Source organism: Apodemus sylvaticus, chromosome 6 (genome assembly GCF_947179515.1).
Source record: "Apodemus sylvaticus chromosome 6, mApoSyl1.1, whole genome shotgun sequence".
Taxonomy (NCBI): Eukaryota; Metazoa; Chordata; class Mammalia; order Rodentia; family Muridae; genus Apodemus; species Apodemus sylvaticus.
The window spans coordinates 119,459,657-119,485,675 of NC_067477.1; the positions used below are offsets into that span (position 1 = coordinate 119,459,657).

The window sequence follows — 26,019 nt, forward strand, 5'->3', positions numbered from 1 at the left end:
AGCAAAAGATGTTCTTCAATTTTTAGAGGGGTTATGGCCCAGTAAACCCACAAGAAGTTGAAAGTATCCTGTAGGCCAGTGAGTGTCTTAGCAGGTACAGTTACTTGCTGCCAAACTTGACAACCTGAGTTCAATCCCTAGAAATGACATGGTAGAAGGAGAGAACCAATTCCCCCAATCAATCAATCAATCAATCAATCAAAAAGAGAATTAAATATCCTTAGTAAAAACTCCATTTATGTATCTAGCTACAGGGCAGCAGAGTTTGGTAAAATAGACGACCTTAGACTACTGTTTTTCTTCCTAGGGAGCTGTGGTTTTCTACTGCTTTCTGAAATAGCGTATAGCCGTGTATTAAATAACGCTACCCATAAAAATATTACAATTCAAGATCAAAGTATGGATTCTACCAAATGTATGTTGCTTTCGGAGTACTACATGGCTCAAAAATTTTATCTGAGCCATTGTAAGACACAGTCTTTATATAAAAATTTGTCCACAGCACTGTAAATTAGACACAAGTTATACTACAATAAAAAGATAATTACAGAAAGCTTTTGCCTTTAAAGATCTTACCATTTGGTTAAGAAAACAGATGAAGATAAAGATGCTACACAAAAAGGAAAAATAACATAAAAAAGATTCTAAAGCAACATGTGAGCAGAGTCAGGACCGGAAAGAGGGCGGTGAAGGGCTGCCTGGGAGTTTAGAATATGTGAGGAAACCCATATGGAAGGAGGTTTGGGGATGAGGGATCAGAGCCCCAAGTGCAGGCACTGAAGGATGGAGCAGAAGGAAAACTTCTGGTGTTCTGAATGTCGCCTCATTGAGCACACCTTCCTAGCAAGTCCATTCAACGGCAGGCAGTACAGCCCCGTCTTAAAAGATGAAGTTCGGAGAGATTATGCACTCTGCCCAGGGCTACGGAGCTTATAGGATTAAACTCTGGCTGGAACTGGGGCATGCATGACTCTGAAGCCTGTGCCTACCCACTTTAGGATATTGTATTTGTTAAGGGTAGGATTGGCCGGATTGACATCAGCAGAAGCACTGTGGTAGGAAAGGCCTTTTCAGTGCCACTAAGTGTCCTTTTTTTTTTTTTTTTTTTTTTTTTTAATGCACATGTTTAGAACTGTGCTCTTAAACAGGCAGGATAAACAGCTGATTTCACTCAAAGGGCTCTGGGGCTGTTCTAAACCATGAGAGTGTTTATGCCGTGGGCAGAGCTCCCCAAGTGAATTATAGCCTTTTACATACTGTGTACAGTATTTTCATAAGATACAGAAACGGGGCATGCAAGGAATGCTTCACTGTTTGTTCAACATTTTCCTCCATGCCTTTCTGTTAGTTTTCAGACTGAACCACAGAACAATTCTTGCTCATGTTTGCTATTACCTGGCCTCTGACAGAGCCCCATGTAATTACTCAGTTCAATTAAAGAAGAGGGTTTAAAGCTATTACTCCTAGCTAGCATGAGCTGCTGGCTGTCTCTTTTATTACATCTAAAATGGATTTATCCTCATTAAACTAGCAGGCAGATTTTTTTTAACACGACTTCAGATGTTTTCTTTAGACTGGTGTTAACATAAAGCAAATGTCTCTTGAAAGTCTGAACCAATCTGTTAAGATAAACAGGCTTCACTTACGATATTCCTATACTGAAATCACAGGCTTGTGGTCTACAGCTCCTTAAAGACTCAATTCATACATGCTAAAATGCCTGCTTAAGAAGTACACACAGGCACACCAAGATAGCTTTGCCATGGAAACCACAAAGACATGTCTGGTTCAGACTCTGGAGCACGTACCACAAATAATGGCCCATCTTCTAAGGGCAGATCCTACGTATACACAGGGAAAGCCCAGAAAATTAAACAACTGTAAGACTTCAAAAGGAAACCTTGCTTTCTATTCCCTTTGTCCCACTGCACTTCAACACTGGCCTTAATAGCTGTTCCTAGTCACACTTGCATATGTTTGTTTATTCCGTAAATAGAATTTCAGGCTTCAGTAGACTGGATATAAAGGGAACATACAGGAGAAAGGCACATGAGTTTGAGATAACAGCTCTGGGTTGCACACAGGGATTTTGGGTGGCTGGAGTGCTGGGGAAGAGCCTTGAGCCAACCACACGGGAGGGTTTAGTGGGACAGCTGATGGGAGGGGACAGGAGGGTTTTTCCTGGGAAGAAAACTCAATCAGGAAATGGTTGGTAATAACAGGAAGTCTTAATAATCCAGAAGTTTCTAGGCCTGGAAGGTCATCTTTTGTTATAGGAACTTTAAAGCTGTCAGGAATTTGGTACGATTTATCTCCTTGCTGGCCCACAGACTCCAGGCCATGGATAATTTCTAGTTTCTTTATCATGACATCCTGAGCACGGCACACAGTGCCTGGAACACTGTAGAGGTGAATAAATACTGGATGAGCAATGGGGGACGCTTATGAGACAGTTTTCTTTCGGTGATTCTTTGGCTCTGCCGGCCCTTCAGCTGGGATCACAGGCATGTGCATACGGCTGTGCAGAGTGAAAGAGTATTAGCCACACACCGCCCTGTGATTTATTTTTGGAAAATCCCATTTCATTCCACTGCTGCTTCAGACTAGGAGGCAATGGTCCATACACTGCTGGCCCAGACACTGAAGTCTTACCTACAAACAGCAATCATGTTTCTGGATCAACCTGATTCTTGTGACTGTACTGACAGCCTTTCTATACTCGTTAGTAAGGCTAATAACTTCACTCTCCACTGAGGCACAAGTTCCACAGCAGTGTTCCCAGATCTAAGGAATCTGTGTACTTGAGTATACATCCACGCAACACACAGGAGAAAGAGCATAATTCATGAGATGCAGTTTCCCAAGGAAAAGTAGATACTGAATTCATTAAAAAAATGAATGGACTATTCATTAAAAAAAAAATCTGTTTACCAACATTTGAAATTTATCATTTAAAATATATAAGCAGTTGCCAAAATTTTTATTGTTGACATTATTTATCTACAACTCAACTTGCTATCTCATATTTCCTACAATCCATTTACCAACAAAACAAAACAACAACGACAACAACAAGCCACTCACAGCTAGTCAAATAACAACGGACCACTTACTTCGCTCTCTTGGCCATTTCGTTCCCATCCCATCTGGGGCTGTATGGGTAATTTTTTTGTGCTTGGGAGTACAGCTGTCCACTGTTGGTAAAGTGATAGACGGACTGAAATGTGAGTGTCGGCTGATCTCGAGGGAAAAACAGGGGCAGGTCAACTGCAAGGCAAAAAAAAGGAAGAAAGTTGGAGCTCATAAATACATCCTTTTTATTCCTCCTGAGACAGCGTTTCTCTGAATAGTCCTGGATGTCCTAGAACTCACCATGTAGGCCAGGCTGGACTGAGACTCACAGGCATCCACCTGTCTCTGCTTCCTTCTCAAATGCAGGGATCAGAGACATTTGACACCACTGCCCAGCAATAAACACATCTTGAGACATGTTTTTGCCTAACTCAGAATGTTGTGTACATGACAATAGGAACCACAAGTACCCTTGAAATTTGGATCAAAGCAGGGACCAGAGAATCCATGGCACATGTAGAATCTTAGGCATAAACAGGATGGCATCCCACACTGTCTGAGCTCCTGGGCCCTGGCCCTGCCCATCGGCCATCGAAGAGCTAGCTGTGTAACTGCGCTAAGCTTCCATTATGCCATAAGCTTTTCAAGGGTGCGACGGTGTCTTTCTCATCTGTAATTTGATGGGGGAGGGCAGGATGGAAGAGGGTTTTCAAGAACAAACTTGGAAATGGGACAAAGAGGGCTTTTGATAATCTCTCTACTTGATAGGATGCGCCAACTAGACTACCAGAAAAAATAAAATGATCATTTTGCTTCCAATCAAGTCGTGAATCTCCATACTCAGCACTTTCCATTTTTTCTCACATATGTTACCACATATATTTATATCTTGTAAATCAGAGGGAGCTCCTTAATGGGCTGCGACGGGGACAAATCTGAGCAGAGACTGCCGCTGTGCATCAGAGCCGAGTCCAGGCCTCCTGCGAGTGTGTACTGTGCTTTAGCATTTCATTCCGGGTTAAGTCATTTTTTAAAAATAAAATCTCTTGTTAGTTTTAGTGGAGGCAAAGCATCCCCAGAAACTGTTTCAACATTCTTTGAGGTAGACAATGTTTGTGTAAATGTTATCCATTTCCAGGACAGCAGACAGGCACATTAACAAATGCAGTAACAATGTGTATAGAATTTTCTAGCTTTGCAGAGCACATTTTAGATGCTTTGTTAATTAAAGCTTCAAGAAAGGGACATTATGTTGAAACTGTGCATTTAACAGATGAGTAAACTAGAAAGTGCCTGGACTTTATCAACTTTCTCATAGTCTGGGCAGCAGCAGGAGACAAAATCTAGAGCCAGGATTCAAATCTTTGGCTCCTACTGTGTGACACTGAAGTATAATCTCACATAACCTGTTTATAACTGTGTTGCAATTACAACTCAGTCAGTAAGCGGGAACCTCCATTGTAAAGAATGAACAGGAATGGGAATGTTAGCTGCACAAACAGATGCATACTAAAGCAGCATGTATCCATTGCGTGGAATGTATCCCGCCCGCGCCCTCGTGGGTAATGCTGATCCTAGGGCTTTCCCTATATGTGACTTCTCAAAGGAAAAGGTAGCTTTATGGGTTTTGGTTTTTAAAGAACACCCCCCTAATAATAACTCACTGCCCCCCCAAACCAAAACCAACCAACCACCAACCAACAAAAAAAAACTGTGTTGTTGGTAGAGCCTCTCAGACTTCTGAGTGGACTCGATTCTGATGATATCTGACTCAGCGGCCCAGGGGCTTTCTACTGGTGACTCACAGCACTACCAAAGAAAAGGGGCAAGACTGAGAATGCCCACTCTTTAGTCACATTTCTCAGTGTCACAATATGATAGCCTCCATACATGGCTATTTTTATGAAAGCAGAGATTTTATAACACAGAACAACAAAAGTATGAAAAGACCAATCCAAATGACAAATATCTCAGTTCAGAAAATCTCTGTGGGTTCTTCCATATAACTAGCTTGGTATGTAATATCCTCAGCTACTCTGAACAAACACTGCTTTCTAATGTTTTTATGTCCTTTCTGATACTCATTTAATTTCCTCTGATTAATTTTTAGGAACAAATGCCTGTTCATGTACTCTTTCCTCAACTTCAACTGCAACTGCTGAATTACTTTCAAGTTTCCAAATAGAAAACAACATTCAGATTAACCTCCAAAGCGATCATTAATAATAGAGAAGTAGGTTGGGAAGTGGTGGTGCATGCCTTTAATCCCAGCACTTGGGAGGTAGAGGCAGGTGGATTTCTGAGTTTGAGGCCAGCCTGGTCTACAGAATGAGTTCCAGGATTGCCAGGGCTACACAGAGAAATCCTGTCTCAAAAAACAAAAACAAAAAACAAAAAACAAAAAACAAAAAAAAACCAAAAAAAAGAAAAAGAAAAAAGAAAATAATAATAATAAAAAAATAAAAAGTATTTAAGATGCTAGTTTACCTATAAAGAAAGAGTAATTTTAAATAGTAGAATTCAATGCAATCATTTATAAACAGCCATTATTCACTATCAAAAGTAATATAGCTACTACTATGGGTCATGAAATTTTCAAGCAACTGACTTTCGGGGTTTTAGACTCTATTTTTCTAAAAATGAAAGAAGTGTGTGTGTGTGTGCGTGCGCGCGCGCGCGCGCGCATGAGTGTGCACAGACAAGCATGCATGTAGGTACATGTGTGTCAGTGCTTTGCTTGTGGTAGTCAAAGGAAAACTTCAAAGACATCATTCTTAGGAATGACCTCAACCTCCTTTGAGAAAGGGTCCCTCATCTGGCCTGAAGCCCCCCACTTAGACTGAACTGGCTGGGCAGCAGGCCTGGGGCTCCCCAGTTAGACTGAACTGGCCGGGCAGTAGGCCTGGGGCTCCCAGTTAGACTGAACTGGCCGGGCAGTAGGCCTGGGGCTCCCAGTTAGACTGAACTGGCCGGGCAGCAGGCCTGGGACTCCCCAGTTAGACTGAGCTGGCTGGGCAGCAGGCCTGGGGCTCCCCAGTTAGACTGAGCTGGCTGGGCAGCAGGCCTGGGGCTCCCCAGTTAGACTGAGCTGGCTGGGCAGCAGGCCTGAGGACCCCATGCAGCTGCCCTTTCAGCTGGGATCACAAGCACATGTCACAACGCTGAGCTTTTATACGGATCAAACTCAGGTCTTTTTGCAAGTACTTTGCAGACTGAGCCATTCTCCCAGTCCCCTGAAAAGAGAAACTTTTACAGGACTATTGTGCTCTGGCTAGTGCTAAACTCCTGGGTTCATGAGATCCTTTGGCCTCTGACTCCAGAGTATCTGGGACATAGGTATGCAACCCTGCATCCGGCTGGAATGCCTTCTAATTTTTTCCTACTATTTTGTTTTGCAGAAGTGAACTGCTGCTATTAGTATTTGATATGTTGAAAAATATTTTTTTTCTAGTTTTGAACTACCTTCTTTGACTCAAATGCCAATTAGCATCAGAAACATTAAAAACCAGAAATATCTATTTACCTATTCAAGTAAGATATGATTTTGTTTTTGTTTAAATATCAGTAAGATCTATGCTGATGTATATCATAGTCCCCCAAAGCATTAATTACATGAATCTTTTTTGTTTCCATAGAGAACAGCGTGTCCTTATAGCTAATGTTCAAATCAGAAAACTTCCTGAATCACAACTGGGTTGCTGGAAGAACAGGGATTGTCAAAGGATTTCAGAGATAAAAGTTGTCTATATGGAAATCCATGTAGAGAACATAAACATTGAAAACTATAGATACCTTTCCCAGGTAAGCTATAGTCTATCTAAAGTAGTCAGTAGTCAATAAAATTGTAGCTTCTTTAAAAACTACTCTATGCATAAAATGATGTAATAAGTACAATATCTCAGAACTACTTTGCATTCTTGTATAAGATCTGAATGGTACAAATTAGTCAGAAATTAGCAAAAACAAAACTTGTTTTCCCTTATCTCTAAATGTCTCTGTCACTTAACTTTTACTTAAAGTTAACTGATGATGAAGAATTACTGTAGGCTTCAAGCAGCATACTTGTTCCGAAGGAACTTTGTGGAGTCTAAGCAATTTGGTCTCAGTTTGGCTATAGCCATCAATTCTTGGACCATTTGCTTTCTTACGAGTGACTGGCACACACTTGATCCCTAGAACAAAATCATTCCCTTGATCTACTACTTATTATCAGTATTGCTTTTTGACAACTGTTTATTTTTTCCTCTTGTGAGTTTTAGTCGGCTTTTCATAAGTCAAAGGGACGGTCTTCGCTGGCTCAGTAGATCTGAACAGCTCTTACAGTTCTTTAAGAACTGGCTTAAGTAAGCCACACCAAATACTTCAGTTCTGCACATACTGGGCCCTTCTGGAGTCTCGTCCACATGGCTTTTGGCCACCTAAGAAGTCAGGCGTGATGAGACTGCACTCTGGACAGCCGCCACATGATGGTCACTGCGATGGGGTACTTGGTAGCTCCCAGGTAACAGCCAGAGGGCAGCATGCGAGGAAGTAAGCACAGACAGAGCATGCTGCCTCTCTCTCTACAGCACGCCTAGGGACAGCGTGTGGCTGCTGCTTGCCCACTCAGGAGCCAGCCTGCCCTGCCTGTCTACGAATGCGCATCATTTCACCAGAAGAGTCCAGGAAAGGGCTGTCTCTATGGGAAAGCCCTAGGACAGCCAAAACCACTCCATCCCATGCACTGGATATGCAGCCTGACTGACTTTCAGAATACTTTTGGCATAGCTTGAATAACTTTGGTTATAGGAGTTTTCATTCTCAGAAATTAAAAAAACAAACAAACATCATAATCACAGCAAGACAATGACAGAGCACTTTAGCAGCAAGTACTGGTAATTAGCAGTCTGGCTTGGGGAAAAGGAGAGTATAATAAATGATAAAGCAGTCAGGAGGGGAAATCCTGGTCTGAGGCCACATAGTATAGGAGGGAAGAACACTGCATTCAAGTCATTCCTCACCCTGAATCCTGGTAAAGATGGCAGCCCCCCTTGGCTGCCTACCTAACAGCCATTCTCTATCCTTCACCCGCCATGAGCACAGCTTCCTTCCCTTATCCTGTTTTTAAGCACTTGATTCTCTTAGGCTCCCAGAAGCCATGGCGTGCGACTGTTGGTGGCACTGTGGGATTGGAGCCTGGGCCTCTCACAAGTTAGACAAGTACTCTATAAGTGAACTATATTCCCCCACAGCATGGAACTTTGACTCACTGTTGCCAGTGGGATCTGAGGGGAAGCTGGCAAGGGCTTTTCTGAGACATATTTTCCACTCTGACTAGAGACACGTGGAGGCAGAAGCCCCCAGTTCATTCTGGCCTTTGATCTCACCGTGTGAAGTCCGGAGCTGTGGCCCCAGCTAGTATCCTGAGGAGGCTGTCGAGAGGTCACTGAGCTGGTGGCTTCATCATCTCTGAAGTTCTTGTTTTCTGAGGTGATTACAAGCCTTTATTATTTTACCTTGCTTAATCAAGTTTTCTTATATTTAGAGCCAAAGTTATCTAAGGAAACATTATTTCTTATAGTTGTTCAAGAAGGAAAACTGAACAATCTATTTCAAAAGGATTTCCATCATGCATGGTTAAAAAACATTCAAGAGACATAAATAGGAAACTCCTAGCTGTCTGGAAAATTTGGTTTGTGGGACAGTTCAATCCTGGCAAATGCCAAACAAATGAGGGGTTACCATAATTGCTTCTCTGGGAGTCACATCATCAAATATTTTCACCATTATTCATAAGCCATTATTTCATTTGTTCAGGCCCCACAAGCTATATTCCTCTGCCTGCCCCCACGATCTCAGACTAGCAGGGAAGGTTGTCTCTCGTGGGGAAGACGCACTAGTGGTTACGTTCCCAGTGCTAGGCTTCTCGGTCCCTTGAAGCGGGGCGATGAGGCAGCTTTCTTGTTACCCCTCCAGTGATGACTACATTTGAAGTTTTGAGGCAGAGCCTTATTGTGCAGTCCTGGCCATGTAGCTGAGGCTGACCCGGAACTTGTGGCAGCCTGCATCCCAAGTGCTAGGAATAAGCAAGTATGCCATCACACCCTGCTTGAAGGTGACTTGCAACAGTGGCCTGTGCACATCTCATTCTCGGGGTCTTCTCCAGCCTGCGTGGAAAGATTGCTGTGTAGTTATGATCCACCTCCATCTTACTAACAACTACGAGACCTTTGAGACACATAGACTTCAACCACTAGAAAGCTAACCGTGATCTAAGCATTCTGCTAATTCTGAGAGACATGATAGTAAAGTTTTCCAGTTCAGAAGTATTCCTCTTGAAGGTGTCTCCTCTGATCATCACTGCCGTTAAGTGACCAGGGAAAGCACAGCTAGGTTTTGTTAAACTGGTTGTACTTTTTACTGGTTCTGAATGTACAGCGCGCGCGCGTGTGTGTGTGTGCGCGTGTGCGTGTGTGCGTGTGTGTGTGTTTGTGTGCACTATCTGATGGTGTGAGCAGATGACTTTTGTGGTTTTAATATTATCAAACTAGCATGAAGCTTTCTAAAAAAAACTGCTATATATCCTTATTCCATTTTGAAAGGAGATAGAATCATACTCCCTTGCTATCAGATAAAAATGGCGCACCATTTATCAGTGATGTCACAGCCAAAATGGGACAAATTATTATCAGCTCATTGTGTCTGTTGACAGGATTCAACAAAAATCAGGCAGCTACTAAGTAAATATTCACTCTGCCCCTCCTTGCTCTCGCCCTGTGTGCCTCATCTAGCTTCGTAGTATTCCACGCAATTCTGATTTCTCATGGCTGTATGTAAGCCTTCAGATGCTTACATTTTAATTATCTTGATGGCAACCTTTCTCAACTTTGTAAACATTTTCACATTTCAATAAAAAAACATAGTTGTGATATCATAGAACATGGTTAAAAAAAATACTATACAGGCTGCCTCATGAGTTAAGGAAATCTTAATCCACTATTTCACAAGTGCTTAGGCCCCTAATCCAGAAACTGCTGTTAAGGGCAATGCACACTGAGGGTCTCAGGGACCACTGGGCGTGGCTCCACATTGGACACTCACTGCAGACTCTCTCCTTTAATAATGGCTCCATTTCCCAGCCAAGCCCCTTCTAAAGTCAACTTAGTCTGAGCAGTAATTCTTTCCCTCTGCATACATGCTTACTTTTGAAGAGTAAGGTGGGACTATCTCCTATCACTGGGCAGCTATGGAAGAAACTGGGGTGCTACAGTTGAGGCTAGCCAGCTAGAGACAAGATCCTCTCCCCTGCCTACTTAAGCAAACTCAGAGTGGATCTGTTAATACTGAACTTTTTTTCCATGAGATCAGAAATCTCTAACTGTAAGCCAACAGTGGCAGCACTCTGGAGCTTGGCACTGTAGATATCCCTGATGTTTTTATGTCTCCATAGGCAGAAATTTCTACAGATGTTTGGAGGGCCCTTTAGGATGTGCTGACCATTCATTAGTTCATGTTCTTAGCACTTAGCACAGGTATGTGACACATGAGAGATACTCCATACATGTTTGATGAAAGAAAGGAACTATTGGGTTCACAATAAGCTAGGTAATACCCAGGGGTTGTCCAAGGCACAAAACACCGAGTTCCCATTCACTGATGATAGAATATGAACTGCATATTGTGTTTGTATGGGCATGACACCGTTTGTGGGTACATACAAAGATGATATGGTAACTACAGGAGCAGCTAACAGGAAGTCCAGGTTAGCAGCTCTTCCCTGGAGAGGCGAGCTCCATTCAAAGACATCAGCTCTATCCCTGCCAGTATTTATTAATCTTAGAGTATGCAAGTAGGCTTTCAGAAAACCGAAGGATTAGGAAGCTCACCATGTTTCAGGAAATAAACTTGAAGCTGATAGAGTGCAGCCCATGCGCATGCCCAAGGTCTGCAGAGAAGAGCTGTGGAGGGGAAGGAGCTCCTGGACCCACACGAGGCACCCGGAGAGGGAGTGGGGAACTCCGCCTGCGGTTAGAGTTCTGAGGAGGAGATGGACTTTGAGTAGGTGGTAGAAGGTTAAAAGATGAATCAGAATTGGAGTCTGGGGAATATTCTTTAGAAGGAGAAGTAAACAAAACACCCACAGATAGCTGTGTAAGTATAACAGGTTCCTACCCATAGATAGCTGCATGGATATAACACGGATATCACATGTTTCTGCCCATGGATAGCTGCATGGATATAATATGTTCCTACCCATAGATAGCTACATGGATATCACATGTTTCTGCCCATAGATAGTTGCATGGATAAAACAGGTTTCTACCTTTTTGCCAGAGAAGCTCTTACTTGCTTTGTTTATCAGTCCTATTTCTAGTCACTCCTTCCCTGCCCCTCAGGCGGCCAGATGAAAAGGGTAGTGCGAAGCTAAAGGGGGCAGACGCTGACCCTGGGCAGCTCCTAGGCCCAGCTGCCTTCCCCTCACAGGCTTTCTTTCTTGCTCTTCTGAATCTATCTAGTTTCACTAGGATTAAGGCTCAGGAAATCAAGAAAGTCTCTGTTCTAGAGATAGAGGTCTAACCTGTGCTCCCAAGCAGGGCTCTCTCAGGCTCTGTGGAGGGTGATAGAATACCAGCGGCTGGAGTTGGGACCAAGGGGTCTCCAGCTTTCCTGGTACTCACTGCTTTCCTGTCTCTGCTTCAAGCATCACCCACTCAGTGATCATAGTCCCTGGTCTAGGTGCCATGCTAAAACCAAGGGTCCATATGTGCAGAGGGTGGCTGTGTGCTGAAGTCTGCATCACCTGCTGGTACTGCCACTGGGTGGGTGGGGGCATGCCCACCTGGACCCTGCCTCTGACACACCCTCATTCCCATCAGCTCTTCTGCTTCCAACTCTGAGACCCACACTGCCTTCACCTTTGGGGCCCATACACCTCACTTCTCAGCAGCACTGCCTGAGTGTTTGCTGGAGTGTTCACCCCACTCAGGGCTGGCCAGAGGTGGTCAGGGTACACTTAGCGCCCGACTGGCACACACCAGCATAGCAAGGGAGTCTTGACTGCACTAGGCACGGAAGAAGGAAGCACACTCTCTTGAGATGCAGAAAGAAATCTAGCAAGAGGGAGCACCATAAATAGACTTAGTAATGTCTTAAGTTCTATTTTAAAAAGAATTTAGTCACAATAAACAAATTCCTGGCTTGGGAGTATTAAAAAAGAAAGTTGGCTAAATTAGGGAAGCATTTGATTAAAAGAATCCTTAAATAAATTAAAATATACTCAAATGCAAAAATCCTTGGCGCTTTTGGCCAACTCTCCGAAACACTGTAAGCTTTTAATTTAAAGGAATTCATGGGCAAGGTACTGACTTGATTAGAAGGAAGGGGACCAATGCAGTGTTTTCTGGTTTAAAAAGAGGGGATGACACTGGGCAGCTTACATTAGTTTTAAAAAACTGACCTAGCTACAAACCAATTTACAGCCATTGTGATAGCCCCAATGTGAAGGGTGAGTAATGAGGACTTATGAATAGGGTAACATTCCTAAGCTAAAGCAGCCTCTTTTATTTTTAATTTAAAGGCTGTAGTTATAACCTTTATAGAACACAGACGGCAACATGTAACCAGCGTGAGGACCATTCCTCAAGTCCCTCCTGTGAGACAGCTGAGGGAAGCCAGCGGATCAATCCAGTCTTCCCCTCACTATACCAGCTTGTGCTGGGCCTCCACTGCGAGGGCTGGGAGGCAAGAGCGAGGGGAACAGCAGAGGCGTCCTGCCAGTGTCACAGTGGAAAGGCACACTGCTGAGGGCCTTCTAGGCAGCCTACTAGACAAGGTGGCTTTGAGTGGGGCCTTCGAGGACAATCCTGTTTCTAGCAGGATTAGAGGGAAGGGAGGGGTAAGAGCAGGACAGGCAGAGGAAGACAGTGGGGGGGGGGCGCACATGGCGGGTGTCTTACCGGTGTGTGGCAGGGAGCTCTGAAATCTAGAGTGCTCTGAACACAGAACACAGGATGGTGGACATTTTCCCATGCTGAGAGCTACTCTTGGATACTTCTGGACAGTCTCCCATGCCACTTGTAAGAGACACAGGAACCATCTTGGTATGATTCCTTCAGGATGGAGACCATTTGGAGAGTAAAACTAACAAATCAAAAAGAGGCTCCTTCTGGAGGAGCGTTCCTGAAAGAACCAGATGCCTCAGTGAAGCAGTGTATTCTGGGAGGGTAGTCTGGGGTCCGCTAGCAGCTATGCAGCACTCCTACAGAACTGTCTTGGAGTCTCTTTCCCTACACCATAAATCTGCAGACTCCAGCCTTAGGAGGGAAAATAAAGCCCTGTGTGCTTTTACTGCTTCACTGGCCTTTAGCAAGTGCTGGATGAAAAGGAAGTGGGAACCAGACTGTATGCTGGAATGTGACCGGGCTGGGCTTGACCCCTGCTCTGCGGATTACAACCTGGGTGACCTCAGGCAATCACCAAATTCTCCAAGTGTGAGTTTCCTCATCTTTAAAATGGGAGAATCCCTACCTTACAAGGCTTTGGGTGGTTTTCATGGTTTAACGAGTATACACGAAGAATGCGTGGCACAGCAAGAACTCGTAAGGGACCCCTAGTATCACTTACGTCTCTAGAAATAATTTACAAAGCAAATCTGAATTGGCATGTCTTGTACTAACTGGAAAGAAGACACAGCCCACATATCAAAAGTAACTCCCCCCCCCCCCCAATTCTGCTTTTACCTCAGTTTTGTGCTTGTATTTATTTGGGAGCCTCAAGATCTTCATTTGTTTTTTGTTTGTTTGTTTTGTTTTTTATTCTATAATATTCTCTCTTCAAACAGACAAACAAACAAAAAGCTTCAGATAATCTTAGGCCAAATGGTGTAGTGTGGTAAAAGCTTCCCAAACCAGAAGCTATCTAAAACAGAAGGCTATCCAAACAAGGCTGAAGCCGGAAGCGAGCTCTGCTCGAGCTCTCTAGGTGTTGGTAATGCAGTGTTCCTGTTCTCAGAGGTGACGGACGGACGGACGGACGAGGAAAAGCTTTGTGAGTGAGCAGGCCTGGTCTCCCGTAATCAGTCATTGCACAGTTAAGGCTTAGCTATCTGGCTTGTGGATTATCTGGGTCTGGAGTTTGGTACTTCTTATTTGGGCTAGCTCCTTTGGTCATTATTTCTTCTAGGTTAAACAGGTCGGAGATAGAGTGAGGGAATGGAAATTAATGAATGTTCTTCTCAGAGAGAAATTCCAATTAGAGTTTCGTCTGTGATAACATGTGGTTGCTGACTAGAATGAGACTTCTGAGCTCTCATTACTCTTACCCCTTTCTTTAATGAAAGAGAATGTGCCAACAGAAGGTGATCCTGTTGAGGCAAGCTCCAGGCTTCTGTAAGTGGCTCTACTTGCATGTCAGATCTGAAGGGAAGTCCTCTCCATCAGGAACTCAGTGTCACCCTCGTATAGGCACGTTCACCCTCAGCAGATCACTCTGATAACTGATGGATTGGTTTTACAAGCTTCACAGCGGTTTAGTCTTTTTTTTTTGCCCCTGATAAAAATCTAAATAGATTTCATATTTATTTCTCTTTTAACTCTAGATGATTCAAACTCATAACTATAAATCAAGTTCTGATAGTAGGCCATATAGCCATGGCATGGCCAGTAAGGTGTGTTAGCCTAAGGCCCAAGCGTGCTGTTCTTGGTTTGCTGGCTCTGAACTATTAGGTTATTGTCTGAGAATTAACTGCTGTGGAGAGACTGCACTGCTAAGGACATGGGAAGTATCCCACCAAGCTGATTAAAAAGAAGGAGGCCTGGAGCCCTTCAAGTAAGTCACACAGACATGGGGACATCTCTTTGCCTCTTCTTCTTCACTGCCTTTTGATAGGAGTGCTGACAGGACTGTTTTCCTCAGAGGTTTCCATGTCTGGTCGCATCAGAGGACATAGTCAGGTCATCCAGGGTGTGGTAGCTACCACCCAATTGACGGTTGAGTAGCTTGAGCTGTAGGGTGGCCTGATCCACCTCTTGAGCTGTCACTGAGAAGACCTGAGGCCCACTGCGGCATACCACCTGCCACACAGCACGCTTCCTACAGAGCTGAAGCAGCCACCACACACAATGGCTGTTTTCACCGCATGACTGGATATTTCAGGAACCCAAAAAACCCCTTGGAAAGGAAATCAGTCAGGCTCCATGGGCATTTGCTTTGTTTTTATGCAAATAAATACTTTGTTGCCTACTTTCTGCCCTAGGATTCCTCTTTCCCTTTTTTACTTAAGCATTAGCCTACTTCCGGGGCAAGCCAGAGAACCAAGTGGAAGTGAAGACAAGATGGCAGGAGTAGACACTAGCCCGACAGGCGGGTCTGGAGTCCACATGCTGTCTTCCAGGTCTGCAAGCTGACTTACTGCTTGCTTCTGACATCTCTACTGGGTTACCATTGCAGGTATCAGACAAGCGCTTGCTGGCCCTGTATTGGAGAAAGTGTAAGAGTCTGAGGCTGACATTTTGTCAGAGAGGACAGGGAAGAGGGAGGGGGATGTGTCTGTCTTTCAGACAAGTTAACCTCAAGTGTACACTGATCTTAGACTTGAATTTTTGCTTTTGATGTCTCAGTGTCCTTGCTTTCTCTCTGTGACTGGGGAATGCCCGATGGCCCTGTCTATGGAGCACTAATGCTCTCGTCGCTGTGCTCAGCCTGTCCTCCAGGTCTCCCCAGCACAGTCGACCTGCTACTTCTGGGCCAAGTTTTTACTGCACTTGCCCGTCCATCTTCTCACCAGTCTCAATCTCAAAGCTTAGTGGAGGGACTCACTAAGCAAGCTGTGAGGCCTAGCAGTTCTTCCTCCAGGAAGCCCATCCTTCCATGAAGAGCATCTGGTAACTTCACGAGGTTCACATCTTCTCTGACTCCTCACACTCCAGCCTGCTCATTTCCAGAGGCCTGGATACAAGATCTAGGCTTAAAGATAGCTTTCTGGCCTGGCACACAATCCCACTCAGAGAATACTAACTCAGGAACAGATAGTACCTTATTTTAATCAGGAAGAACTAGCCTTGGATTCAAGCCTTCAGATTTGAAATCTAATATTTCTAACGCCATGAAAATGTTCTGGCATCCAGAGGGAAAGAGCTCTTCCTGCCTGCTCTAAGTTCACTAACCATCAGACTCAGTTTACAGTTCTGCCAAGCACAAACTTGGCCATCTTCCGACTCCCTTCATTCTGTCATTCCCACCCTGGTGAGATTTCCATCCTAGTGAGGACCACCTACAAAGACACTGTCCTTCACACCGAATTCTATCTTGGATCAAAAGAAATGTGAATATACATTCAAAAACCAGTATCCGCCAACATTAGATAGCTGGATATACTTTTGGAAATACAGGTTTTTGCCAGAGCAACTGGCAAGGCTGCCCATACCTACCATCTAAGTCAGTTCCAAACAACATACTAATCACTGTTCATATGGAATAGAAGAATAAACTTCCTCAGGTCCTAGGAGATGGCTTTCTATCTGACCTATATACAGATGTCAGTTTAATGACTACTCGACTCCTTGTTCTAGCCCGGGGTCCTAGCTACAGTCTCTGTGATATTCCTGTATTCTGCTAAGGACAGCTATGAGAGGCCTGATGCGGCTCCTGATACCCTATCACCCATCAAGCTTTGGGCTAAGCGTTTGCTTGGAACACTAAAGAGTTTTGGAGTCAGAAACCAAGTTTATGAGTATTTCAGGATTAATGAAAAGAGTCAGATTATAAATAGAAAAAAACCTAGAGTTTCAAAGGACTTCAAAGTAAACCTGGTCACATCTCAAACGGACTCCATGACAGACTCAACAGCTAAGGCCTTCTCAGCGTGCCTGCTAATACTTGGACAGCAAGTGGCACCCTTGCCTACTTTGCCCCTGACCCCTCACCAACACACACCATGAGGTCAAATGTTTCATTTTAGATTTATTATTAATTAGCTCATGCTAAAACAGGTTTAATTCTTTGTTTGGCTCGCTAAGTCATTCCTCAAGCTCAGTTCACAGAAAAATCAAACAGAAATCTGCAAAGCAGTACAGGAGTAGGAACTGGTATGAGTTAGGGGAGGGGTGTCTGAGCCCTGGGTCTAGACCAGTGGTCCTTACCTTACTATTACTGCAGCCCTTTAATACAGTCCCCCACAGCACGGTGACCCCAACCAAAAAGTTATTTTGTTGCTACTTCATAACTTTAATTTTTCTAGTGTTATAAATAGTAATGTAAATATCTATGTTTTCTGACAGTCTTAGCAGACCCCTGTGAAAGGATTATTTAATCCCCAAAGTGGTCATGACCTACAGGCTGAGAACCACTGGCCTACAGGACGCTTTCAGTAAGAGCACATCCCATCCCCAGCATCTAAATGTTGGTGTGAATTTGGTGAAAGGATAGTTTTAGATTTGTACAAAATGAGAGAGCTGTTGGCACGAAAATCTAAGAATGTGACCAAGAACATTCTCGACCACAGGCTTTCTAACTAGCACAAAATGACCTTTGGGATTTCAACTGTTTAAAACAAACTTTTAGCTAAGTGTGGTGGTGTTGATGTGGGCCTATAATTCCAGCACTTGGGGGAATGTAGGCCAAAGGATTGGAAGTTTAAGACTAGCCTGGGTTACTCAGGCAGTTCTAGGGCAGCCTGTGCCTTAGGAAACTGTCTAAAAAAAAGCAAGCAAGCAACAAAACATGAATATAAAACAAAACCCCCACACAATTGTGGTTCATGTGAGAATAGGACCCAGTACATTATTAAAAGCATATTTAGAAATGAAAAGGTGAGTTTGTGGTTTATTTTAAAAGCCCAGTTTGCATGGCTGTCAAACTCCAGACTACAGGCAGGAGACTTTAAGGTAAAGTAAAAAGAAAATTGCCTGGGTTGGCCATTGAGGAGTCAGGGGCAAACCATCAACACAGCCAGAGGACTGTTAGCACAGGCTGCCCCTGGGGACCAGCTACTGTTCCTGTGTCTTCTAATGTCTCCCCTTTACTAGGAAGATAAGATGTAGATGATGGGGCTCAGACCTGTCCTAGCTGGCCTGATGAAATTTCAGGTCCAAGGGTAACTCTATTCTATGCCTCTCTAGTGTCCCTCTCCATGGGCAGTGGCAGAGAGGAAAAAGCATACTCTCCTTCGTGGTTGAGAGGGCAGGGCTGGTGGTGGCACCAGCCATGAGTCACCCCTCCATGGTCTTCTCAGGAGGGGCTACACTCTATGCTGAGCAACACTTGTGTCCGAGACCATGCCCTTTTCCAAGTTGCCCTCCTGGCACAGCTCTACCAGCTACCACCTATTCCCTCTTCCTTCCTTCTCTAAACTCACAAAAAATTGAGAATCTGCTCATGTTTGACTTCTGTCTATCTGAATGTATTGGTGGTCCTTACCCTACCCACAAGCCCCCACGACCATCACTACATTGATTCTTTTCCTTGGCCTTCCCCTTCCTGTCCTCTCCCTCCGGATACCCTCTCCTGACTCACCTTACTCTCTTAATGTTTTCCAGCAGCAATCTTCCCTTGCCCTTCACCAGCTGTTGGCCATATCGCTAGTGCCAGGGCTTCAACGCCATCACTATGTGGTCCCAAAGCTTTTGTTACATCTATTTTGTGCTTCTCACGGAACATCTGCACTGGCTTATCACCCAGACACCCCAGACTCAATGCATCTAAACTCATTCTCGCCCTTCTGACTTCTGGTCCTCTTCTCCAGTTTCCAGTCTTTCCTTGGCTTGCCAGGCTCAGAATCACACAGCACTCTACAAGTCCTCCCTCTTCCCCCAAAATCTGAGTGCTTACCAAGTCCCAGTTTGCTTCTGATGTATTTCTAGACTCTGTCCTTTCCTCTCCTGACTCCCACAGTTTTAGAACCTCACATTCTCTTGCCTGAACTAGTTACCAAAGTGGCTTTTCTACCCCCGGCCTCTTCCCACTTGCATTCTCCTCCCCTCTGCCATCACACTGGGAGCCTAAGATAATGCCATATCCATGTTTAACATCCCTCTAGGCCTTTCCATCAGTAAGATGACATATTTTCAACAACTGACGTACATGGTTCTTTCTAACGAGTCAACTTTCTCTTCTCTCTCATCTGCCCATGACATTCTTCACCCATGTATCCAGAACATTCCATTTTATGAAGTAGTTCCACCATGAGACAATACTATACCAGTCCCTGAGCGCACTGTACTGTTCTCTTTGGAACACTCTTGCTTCCTCACCTACAAAACTCATCTACACTTAAAGGCAAGCTCAGGCAGAACAGTTCTCTAAGATCGCCAGAGGTCTGGCACTCCTGTGTCCTAGCAGTCCACACATGCATCTGTATATTTGCATGTCTGACTCTCCCACTCAAGGACAAATGTGTGCACCTCACCACTTCTGTAGCCCCAGGTTTAGTTGAGGGCTGGGTTCACAGTATATAGTTCAATGTTTGCTGAGTCGACTTAAATGTACATAGGGCTTTCCGTGACAATAGGACTTTAGCCTGTGCATGTTCTGCTGTTCCCGGTAACAGTACTACTGACACAGCAGGTTTGGAGCAAAGACGACAGATGGTAAAAGATGCAGCTGCCAAGTATCAGAAATGGCTGCAAGTGGCTCGGGATGGGCAGGCAAAGGGGAGGAATTATTCTGTATCTTTCTGAAGTACTTGCTTTTGCAATCATTGTTGATGTTTCTTTGATAAGTTCAGTAAAATTCACTGTTGGCTATAAACAATCCAATGATAGGTCTGTAAACTGAAAGGGATCACTTTCTGAACATATAAACAGACAGGTTACACTCTAAGGACTTAACTCTAAATAAACTGTAATTTCTGTGCCAGTGACAACAGGAGCTAAGTGTGTGAGGCTATGCCCGGACAACAACTGGACCAGCAGAGCTCAGCGTCCGAGAAGAGCAGAAGCCCTGCTGGATGGATGGACACTTGCACTGACCAGGCTGCTCATCGACAGAGAAATCTTATGTGCACGAGTAGCTGCATATTTTTTTTAAGCATGAAAAAACCCTTTAAAGCCAGGGGTAGCGGCATGTGCTGATCATACCATAACTTAGAGGGAAAGACAAAAGGATCAGACTTCAAGATTGGCTATATAGCAAGTTTAAAGCCAGCCTGGGACATATGAGAACCTATTTTTAAAAAAACAAAGAAAAATTCTTGAAGAAAATATTATTTTATTCTTATAACTCTGACCATAGGTAAATGTGGAATGGAGAAGCCTTTGGAAGTGTTTTTCTTGCAGCTTATGAGAACTAATATGCTAATATTGTAGACTAAAGATAGATAAACGCACACGTGCGCTCGGAGGCGCACACACACACACACACACACACACACACACATGCACACACACACCTGGTTAAAGGACGTGGGTCTTCATGCTGGATGTGTGAATGGAGAAGTTGTGAGACTGAACTGCTGCTAAGGTTGACTGAATGCTTGGGTCAGAGAAGCCAGTGTGAGGAGTCCGCTGCAGTGTGATGCAGCAGAATGAAAAGACATTGCCCAGCATGGGTCATAAATAGATTCTTTGAAAGACCAGACATGAAGATCAATCAGTCCTTGCTTAAACATCGGATGGCTGCCGGGTACAAAGGCCTATTTTGCTTTGCTATGTAATTTCCTCACTACTTAACTACAAGAGCGTATCAGAATTGAATCCCAGTGCTCTGTCTAAAAGGGAGCTGAGTCACAGGTACCTGATGCGGTGTCTGCAGACTGAAGAGATGACTCACGTCTGTGAAATTCTGAGAGAAAGTACCACTCGACCCCTTGCTTAGTCATCGTTTGCATGGATGCTGGGTTCATGAGCTCTGTAAACTATAATGAGCTATCTAGCCTTTTACCATCTCTTTATTCTTTTCTAAACAGTACAAATTACAGCTCTAAAAATAACCTCATCTACGCAAGTGAGTCACTGTGACCTAACAAGCTTCCACAAGTAGTCACCCAGCTAAACTGTAACATTTACTTGTGAAGGCACAAATCTTATTGTCATATTAGCCCCCAGTTTTCTTTTCTTCTTCTTCCCCAAGCTTCTGATCAGAATTTGGTGAACTGGGGAAAGGAGAAGGGAAGAAGGTTTCAGGGAACATTTTAAAGAAAACATGATGTACTCAATGCTTGATATGTTCAGGATTGTAAACAGGGCTTGTGGGGAAGGAATTCATCGGAAGCCAGTCCTGGGGTTGGGATGTTTCTCAGTTTTTCAGGTTTACCTAGCATTTATAAGACCCAGGGCTCCATGCCCAGCACTGCATAAACTGTGGTGGTAGGATCAGATGTTCAAGATCATTTTAGGCCACCTAGTGAGTTTTAGGCCAATCTGGGCTAGAAATCATGCTGTTAAATCAATCAATCAATCAATCAATCAATCAATCAATCAATCAGATAAGTAAAGCTTTTCCTACCAGCATATGAGAGCTAGAATTTTAATATTCTAGGCTAAAGACCTTTCTCTTAGGAAGGAGAACATATTGACTATGGAAAGACATCTCTAGATAATTCTATTTTCTTAACAATCTTGGACTGTAAATTTATGACTTTTTTGATAAAAGATGCAGCTGTGCCAATCCGTTTGTATGCATTAAGCAGCCATCTCTGGATCTTAGAGACACACACTAAGCTTGGCCCTCCACCTGTCCGCTCTGCAACTTTCCCACCCTCAGGCCAGACCACTGGCCCTCAGCTTCCCCAGCGAGGCTGCCAGTGCCAACTTGTTATCAGCCCTACCCCAGGCCTGTACAAAAAAGACCAGGGGCAGGAACCAGGTCGTCTCCATGGAGCGTCTGTCTTCACAAGTGAGGCAATGCTGCTCAAATACCAAAGCGCCACTCACCTACACTCTGGCTCACGGGGGTTGGGGGACTGGAAAGGAACAGACTTCCTACTACCACCAGGCCTAACACTTGCCATCACCGTCTCAGCTTCTCCTGTCAGAGGTCAGACCTCTTGGCCTCACCCAGACAGTCATGTGAACAGTTGCTCCTAGCTGCTGAGGGTGCTTAGGGATAGAATGATGAAATCACTGATTTAGTTGAAAACTTCCCCAGGAAATAGGCTACAAAGCCCATTGCTGGCTCCAGCCAGGCAGAGGCTGAGTCACCCCAATCCTTCCTGACTCCTTGATTTATACTAAATAGGTCAGCTGGATCACCTGCTCATCCTCTTGAGGAGCTGGCCCCTGTCATCATGCCTACTGCTTCCTGTTGGGCCTAGTGTTTCCTGTGAGGACTTTACTAATCAGCCTTAGCCTCAAGTCCCAGGAGGCCCTGTGTACTATGTCCCAGGGGCCACCTCATGATCATATGTCTCCTTGGGATCCCACATACTTTGGATCCCTTCCAGGATGCAGAGACCCTAGCTACCCTTTCATTCCCACAAGGTGGACAACATGTAGCTCCTGTAAGCTCTGTTCTCATTACAAAATGGGAGTACCATGTACCTCTCAGGGTGTGAGGAGGAGGAAAGTGACCCCATCGTCTGTCCAAGTTCAAGGGGCTCACAACACCCAGAGGCTATGCAGTTTCTGATCAGGGCCTGCCACTGTGGGAGGCTCTGTACCTAACAATATGTTAGGATAGCATTTGACAGAGGCAAAGTAACAAAGTAGCTGGAATGAGGCAAGTTCATGGGATAATGACATGGTAAAATTTAACTGTGTGTTCTTCAGAGCAGGAAACTCAGATAGGACAGTTAAGCAGAAGATGGGTTTTCAAAAATGGCACAAGATGAGGCCAAGGAGTGACAGAGAGGAGGGTCAGCACACAGGTTCTTGCTAAGTAGGAGAGAAAGCCTGCTGGCCAGGGGAGAATGTTCCCTCGAGAGGCCATGGGATAAAAGCAGTGTCTCCATTGGCTGAATGTGGTATCTGGGCACAGGAGCTGGCCAGCGAAATCCTCCATGAGGGTGGTGACCCGACTTGACCTGGTGTAGCTAGGGAGGAGGCAAGGGTGTGGCAAACACAGAAGCAGCTCATACCTTGCATTGCTAAAGCACAGGATAGAGTCTAATTTGCTTTTATGTGATAATCCTTTATGCTTTTAATCCTGTCCTATCATAGAAGATAGGCAGGAACAGGAACAATTCCATTTCACAGATGAAAATACAGGATCTCAAGGCTGCTATGCGGTGAGGTTGAGAACCTAAACCAGTATTCAGATGGTAAAATGAGTGCTTTTTCTACCATCTGTACAGCTCTCAAACTAGCTGTGCATCTGACTCACATAGGAAGCTGGTTTTGAAACATACAAATTTGCCAACCTATCCTCCCTGATCCCTTGGAGAAAGGCAAGGAACAGGGAGGTTCGTGGGAAGGTGGGAAGGTCAGAATGGCTCTGAGGTTCTTTTTTATAGATGGGGCAAGAACGAATAGATAGCTGCAGCGCACGGTGTGGTGCCAGAGCAGACAGGGTGATGAAACTGGAGGAAAGGCAGGCTGCTCCAAGGCCTGGGGCCATTAAAGGCTGGGTGGAGCAGATGTGCAGTTAAGGGAACTGGGCAGGAACAGTGCCTCCATCAGGATGCCTTATCGGTCCCATGTGCCTCTCCTAGGCCATCCTCTCAGCAGCCAGAGCAAAGCAGTCCTGTGGCTTCTTAGAAGACCGGCTAAGAGCACCAGGGCTGTGGGCAGGGCTCCCTGAAAGACCTGACTTCTGGTGACAAGGGCATTGGACTCCCCTTGGTCTACAACAGCCAGAAGTGGTTGGGTCTGCCCTTGCCTCTCACCTCCCACCTCTCACAGCCTCCTGCTTCCTCAGGCAGAAGGAAGAGCTCCTTCCTGATTGCTATTTGAGCACCATCTTGAATTATCTTGTACTTCTCACATGATAGGCTCCCTTAGCTATTTGCTTACTCTAGTCATCCATAAAGAATTTCTATCCTGATGCTGAAGAGATGACCAGCAGCTAAGAAAGTTTATTACTCAAGAGAGGACCAGAGCTGGGTTCTTAGCACTCACATAGGTGGTTTTCAATTGCCTGTAACTGTGGCTTCAGGGGATTTGAAGTTCTCTTTTGTTCTCTGGACACCAACTGACACCTCTCGGCCCCCACCCCCACCCCTACACTCTCTCCCTACCCCCACACCTTTTTAAAAATAACTTCTACCTAATTCTTAGCCTTCTATCTATAGCACTGCCCTTTGGAACAAAAGCACACTTGTATAAGCCACACCATCATTAGAATGTTCTGATTTAAACTGAGGTTTCACTCCTTGACCTGAGCGAAACACTCTCTTATTTTGGAGCCTTTGTTTAAATGATAAGTCGCCCCATAATTATTTAGCTTCCAATCCCCCACTTAGCTTTTCTTCCTGAAGCTCCAGGCTTTAGTAGGTTCTGCCTTCAGTACTATTTTCTCACAAGATAGTCAATTCACTAAGTCTAATGTCTAGACTTCTAAGAAAAGTTTGATGTTTCATTTGACTTTTATAACTTTATCACAGATAAATGTTCATTTTTTCCCACAGGCTTTTGAATTAGTTTTGGACGCAGTGTAGTGTAGTCAGAGACCTGGGAATAAACTGCTCTAAATGCTATAAAGAATCCTTTATCTCTTGTTCATCAGACCATGAAGCAGCCACCCTCAAAGTCGGTCATCCGGTTTGTCTTGAGAGAGGGTCCTACTATGTAGCTGATCCATCTGGAATTTTACACCCCTCCCCCACCCCCACCCCTATCCCAAAAGTGTTTCCTGAACACTCCCCAGTCAAACAATGCTCCCTTTCCTCCCTCTCTATAGACCATTGTATCTATCACACCTGTGTTTTCTTTCCTTCTGCATCAACAAAAAGTTCAGGTCCCTGAAAGTAGGTGCATAAAACTACCAAGTGTCTAGAACTGACAGAGGCTCATACAAGACGGTTAACTGTTACTGATTAGCATAGATGTTACAAGCTAAGGGTAACTCCTGGGCTTGAAAGTCAGTACCTCTGTCCTGTGAAATCCCAGACCGGTTTTTAGCCTCCTGTTTTAACTCCATATGCAAAGCTGAACTGTGCTGCCTCCTATAGCGAACCCATTTGGTTTTGCCTTTAATCTAATGGCTCCATAGGTGAGTCCTGGTGACAGATGCCTCTGCCATATCTAAAATCCTTTACAAAACCAGGGGATAGCTTCTGGCTTGACATGCTGAAGAAATACTCACAGTAAAGGGCATGTGGGCTTGTTTCCTTTGAAATGGGTTATCAAACCTATTTCTCCCAAATCAAAAACAAAGCAAAACAAACCAGAAAACAGACAAAGCAATAGTATTTGGCAACTGTGATTACATCATGTTACTACAGTTGGAAGTGCAGCCATCCCTCAGGGCCTGTGCCACAAGGAGAAGAGGTCACGTTGGTTTAGTACCTGGGTGGAGACTTTGAAGAACAATTTCCGGCATGCAGCAGGAAGTTGCTGTGGTGGCAGGCAGGTGATGGCTCTGGTCCAGCTCCAGGCCCAGGCAAATAAAGAGCATCAAACCACCTTACATTTACCAAAAGCTCCTATCTCCAGGGACAGGTGAGACCTCCTGAAGATGTCCACGTGCGTGCGTGCGTGCATGTGTGTGTGCGTACGTGCGTACGTGAGGCAGCTGCATCCTTTCATCTCCAACTACAAACATGTCCAACATTCTACTGAGTCTAGCCGTGTTAAAGGAACACAAGGTATTCCATATTCTCTTTTGTCCCAAAGACTCTGGCACACAATCTGTATATGCTAACTCCATGTGCTCACGTCCCCAGCAGTCCTGACTTGAATCTCAGGGAAGCAGAGCAAGATGGTATCTGAAGGACCGGCGAAGGTGTTACATCACTATGTGCGTCAGACTAGAGGAGGCTCACAGAAGGAGCTGGGTTGGAGTCTGGACACTTAGCACTTTGTTTAAACCCAGTTCTGCACTTATCACCTGTGGCATCTTTGGCGCGTCACTGAACTCTGCTTTCTACCTTTCGAGTTG

The 26,019-nt window shown here is 44.6% G+C and overlaps 1 protein-coding gene across 1 annotated transcript in view; it reads right to left on the reverse strand.

Moving 5' to 3' along the window:
* Positions 1 to 26,019, reverse strand: part of Babam2 (BRISC and BRCA1 A complex member 2) — a 376,664-nt gene that overhangs the window by 25,931 nt on the left and 324,714 nt on the right. Inside the window, exon 11 of the mRNA XM_052186334.1 lies at positions 3,114 to 3,267. Coding sequence (XP_052042294.1) covers positions 3,114 to 3,267 — 154 coding nt within the window. The remainder of the gene's footprint in view (positions 1 to 3,113; positions 3,268 to 26,019) is intronic.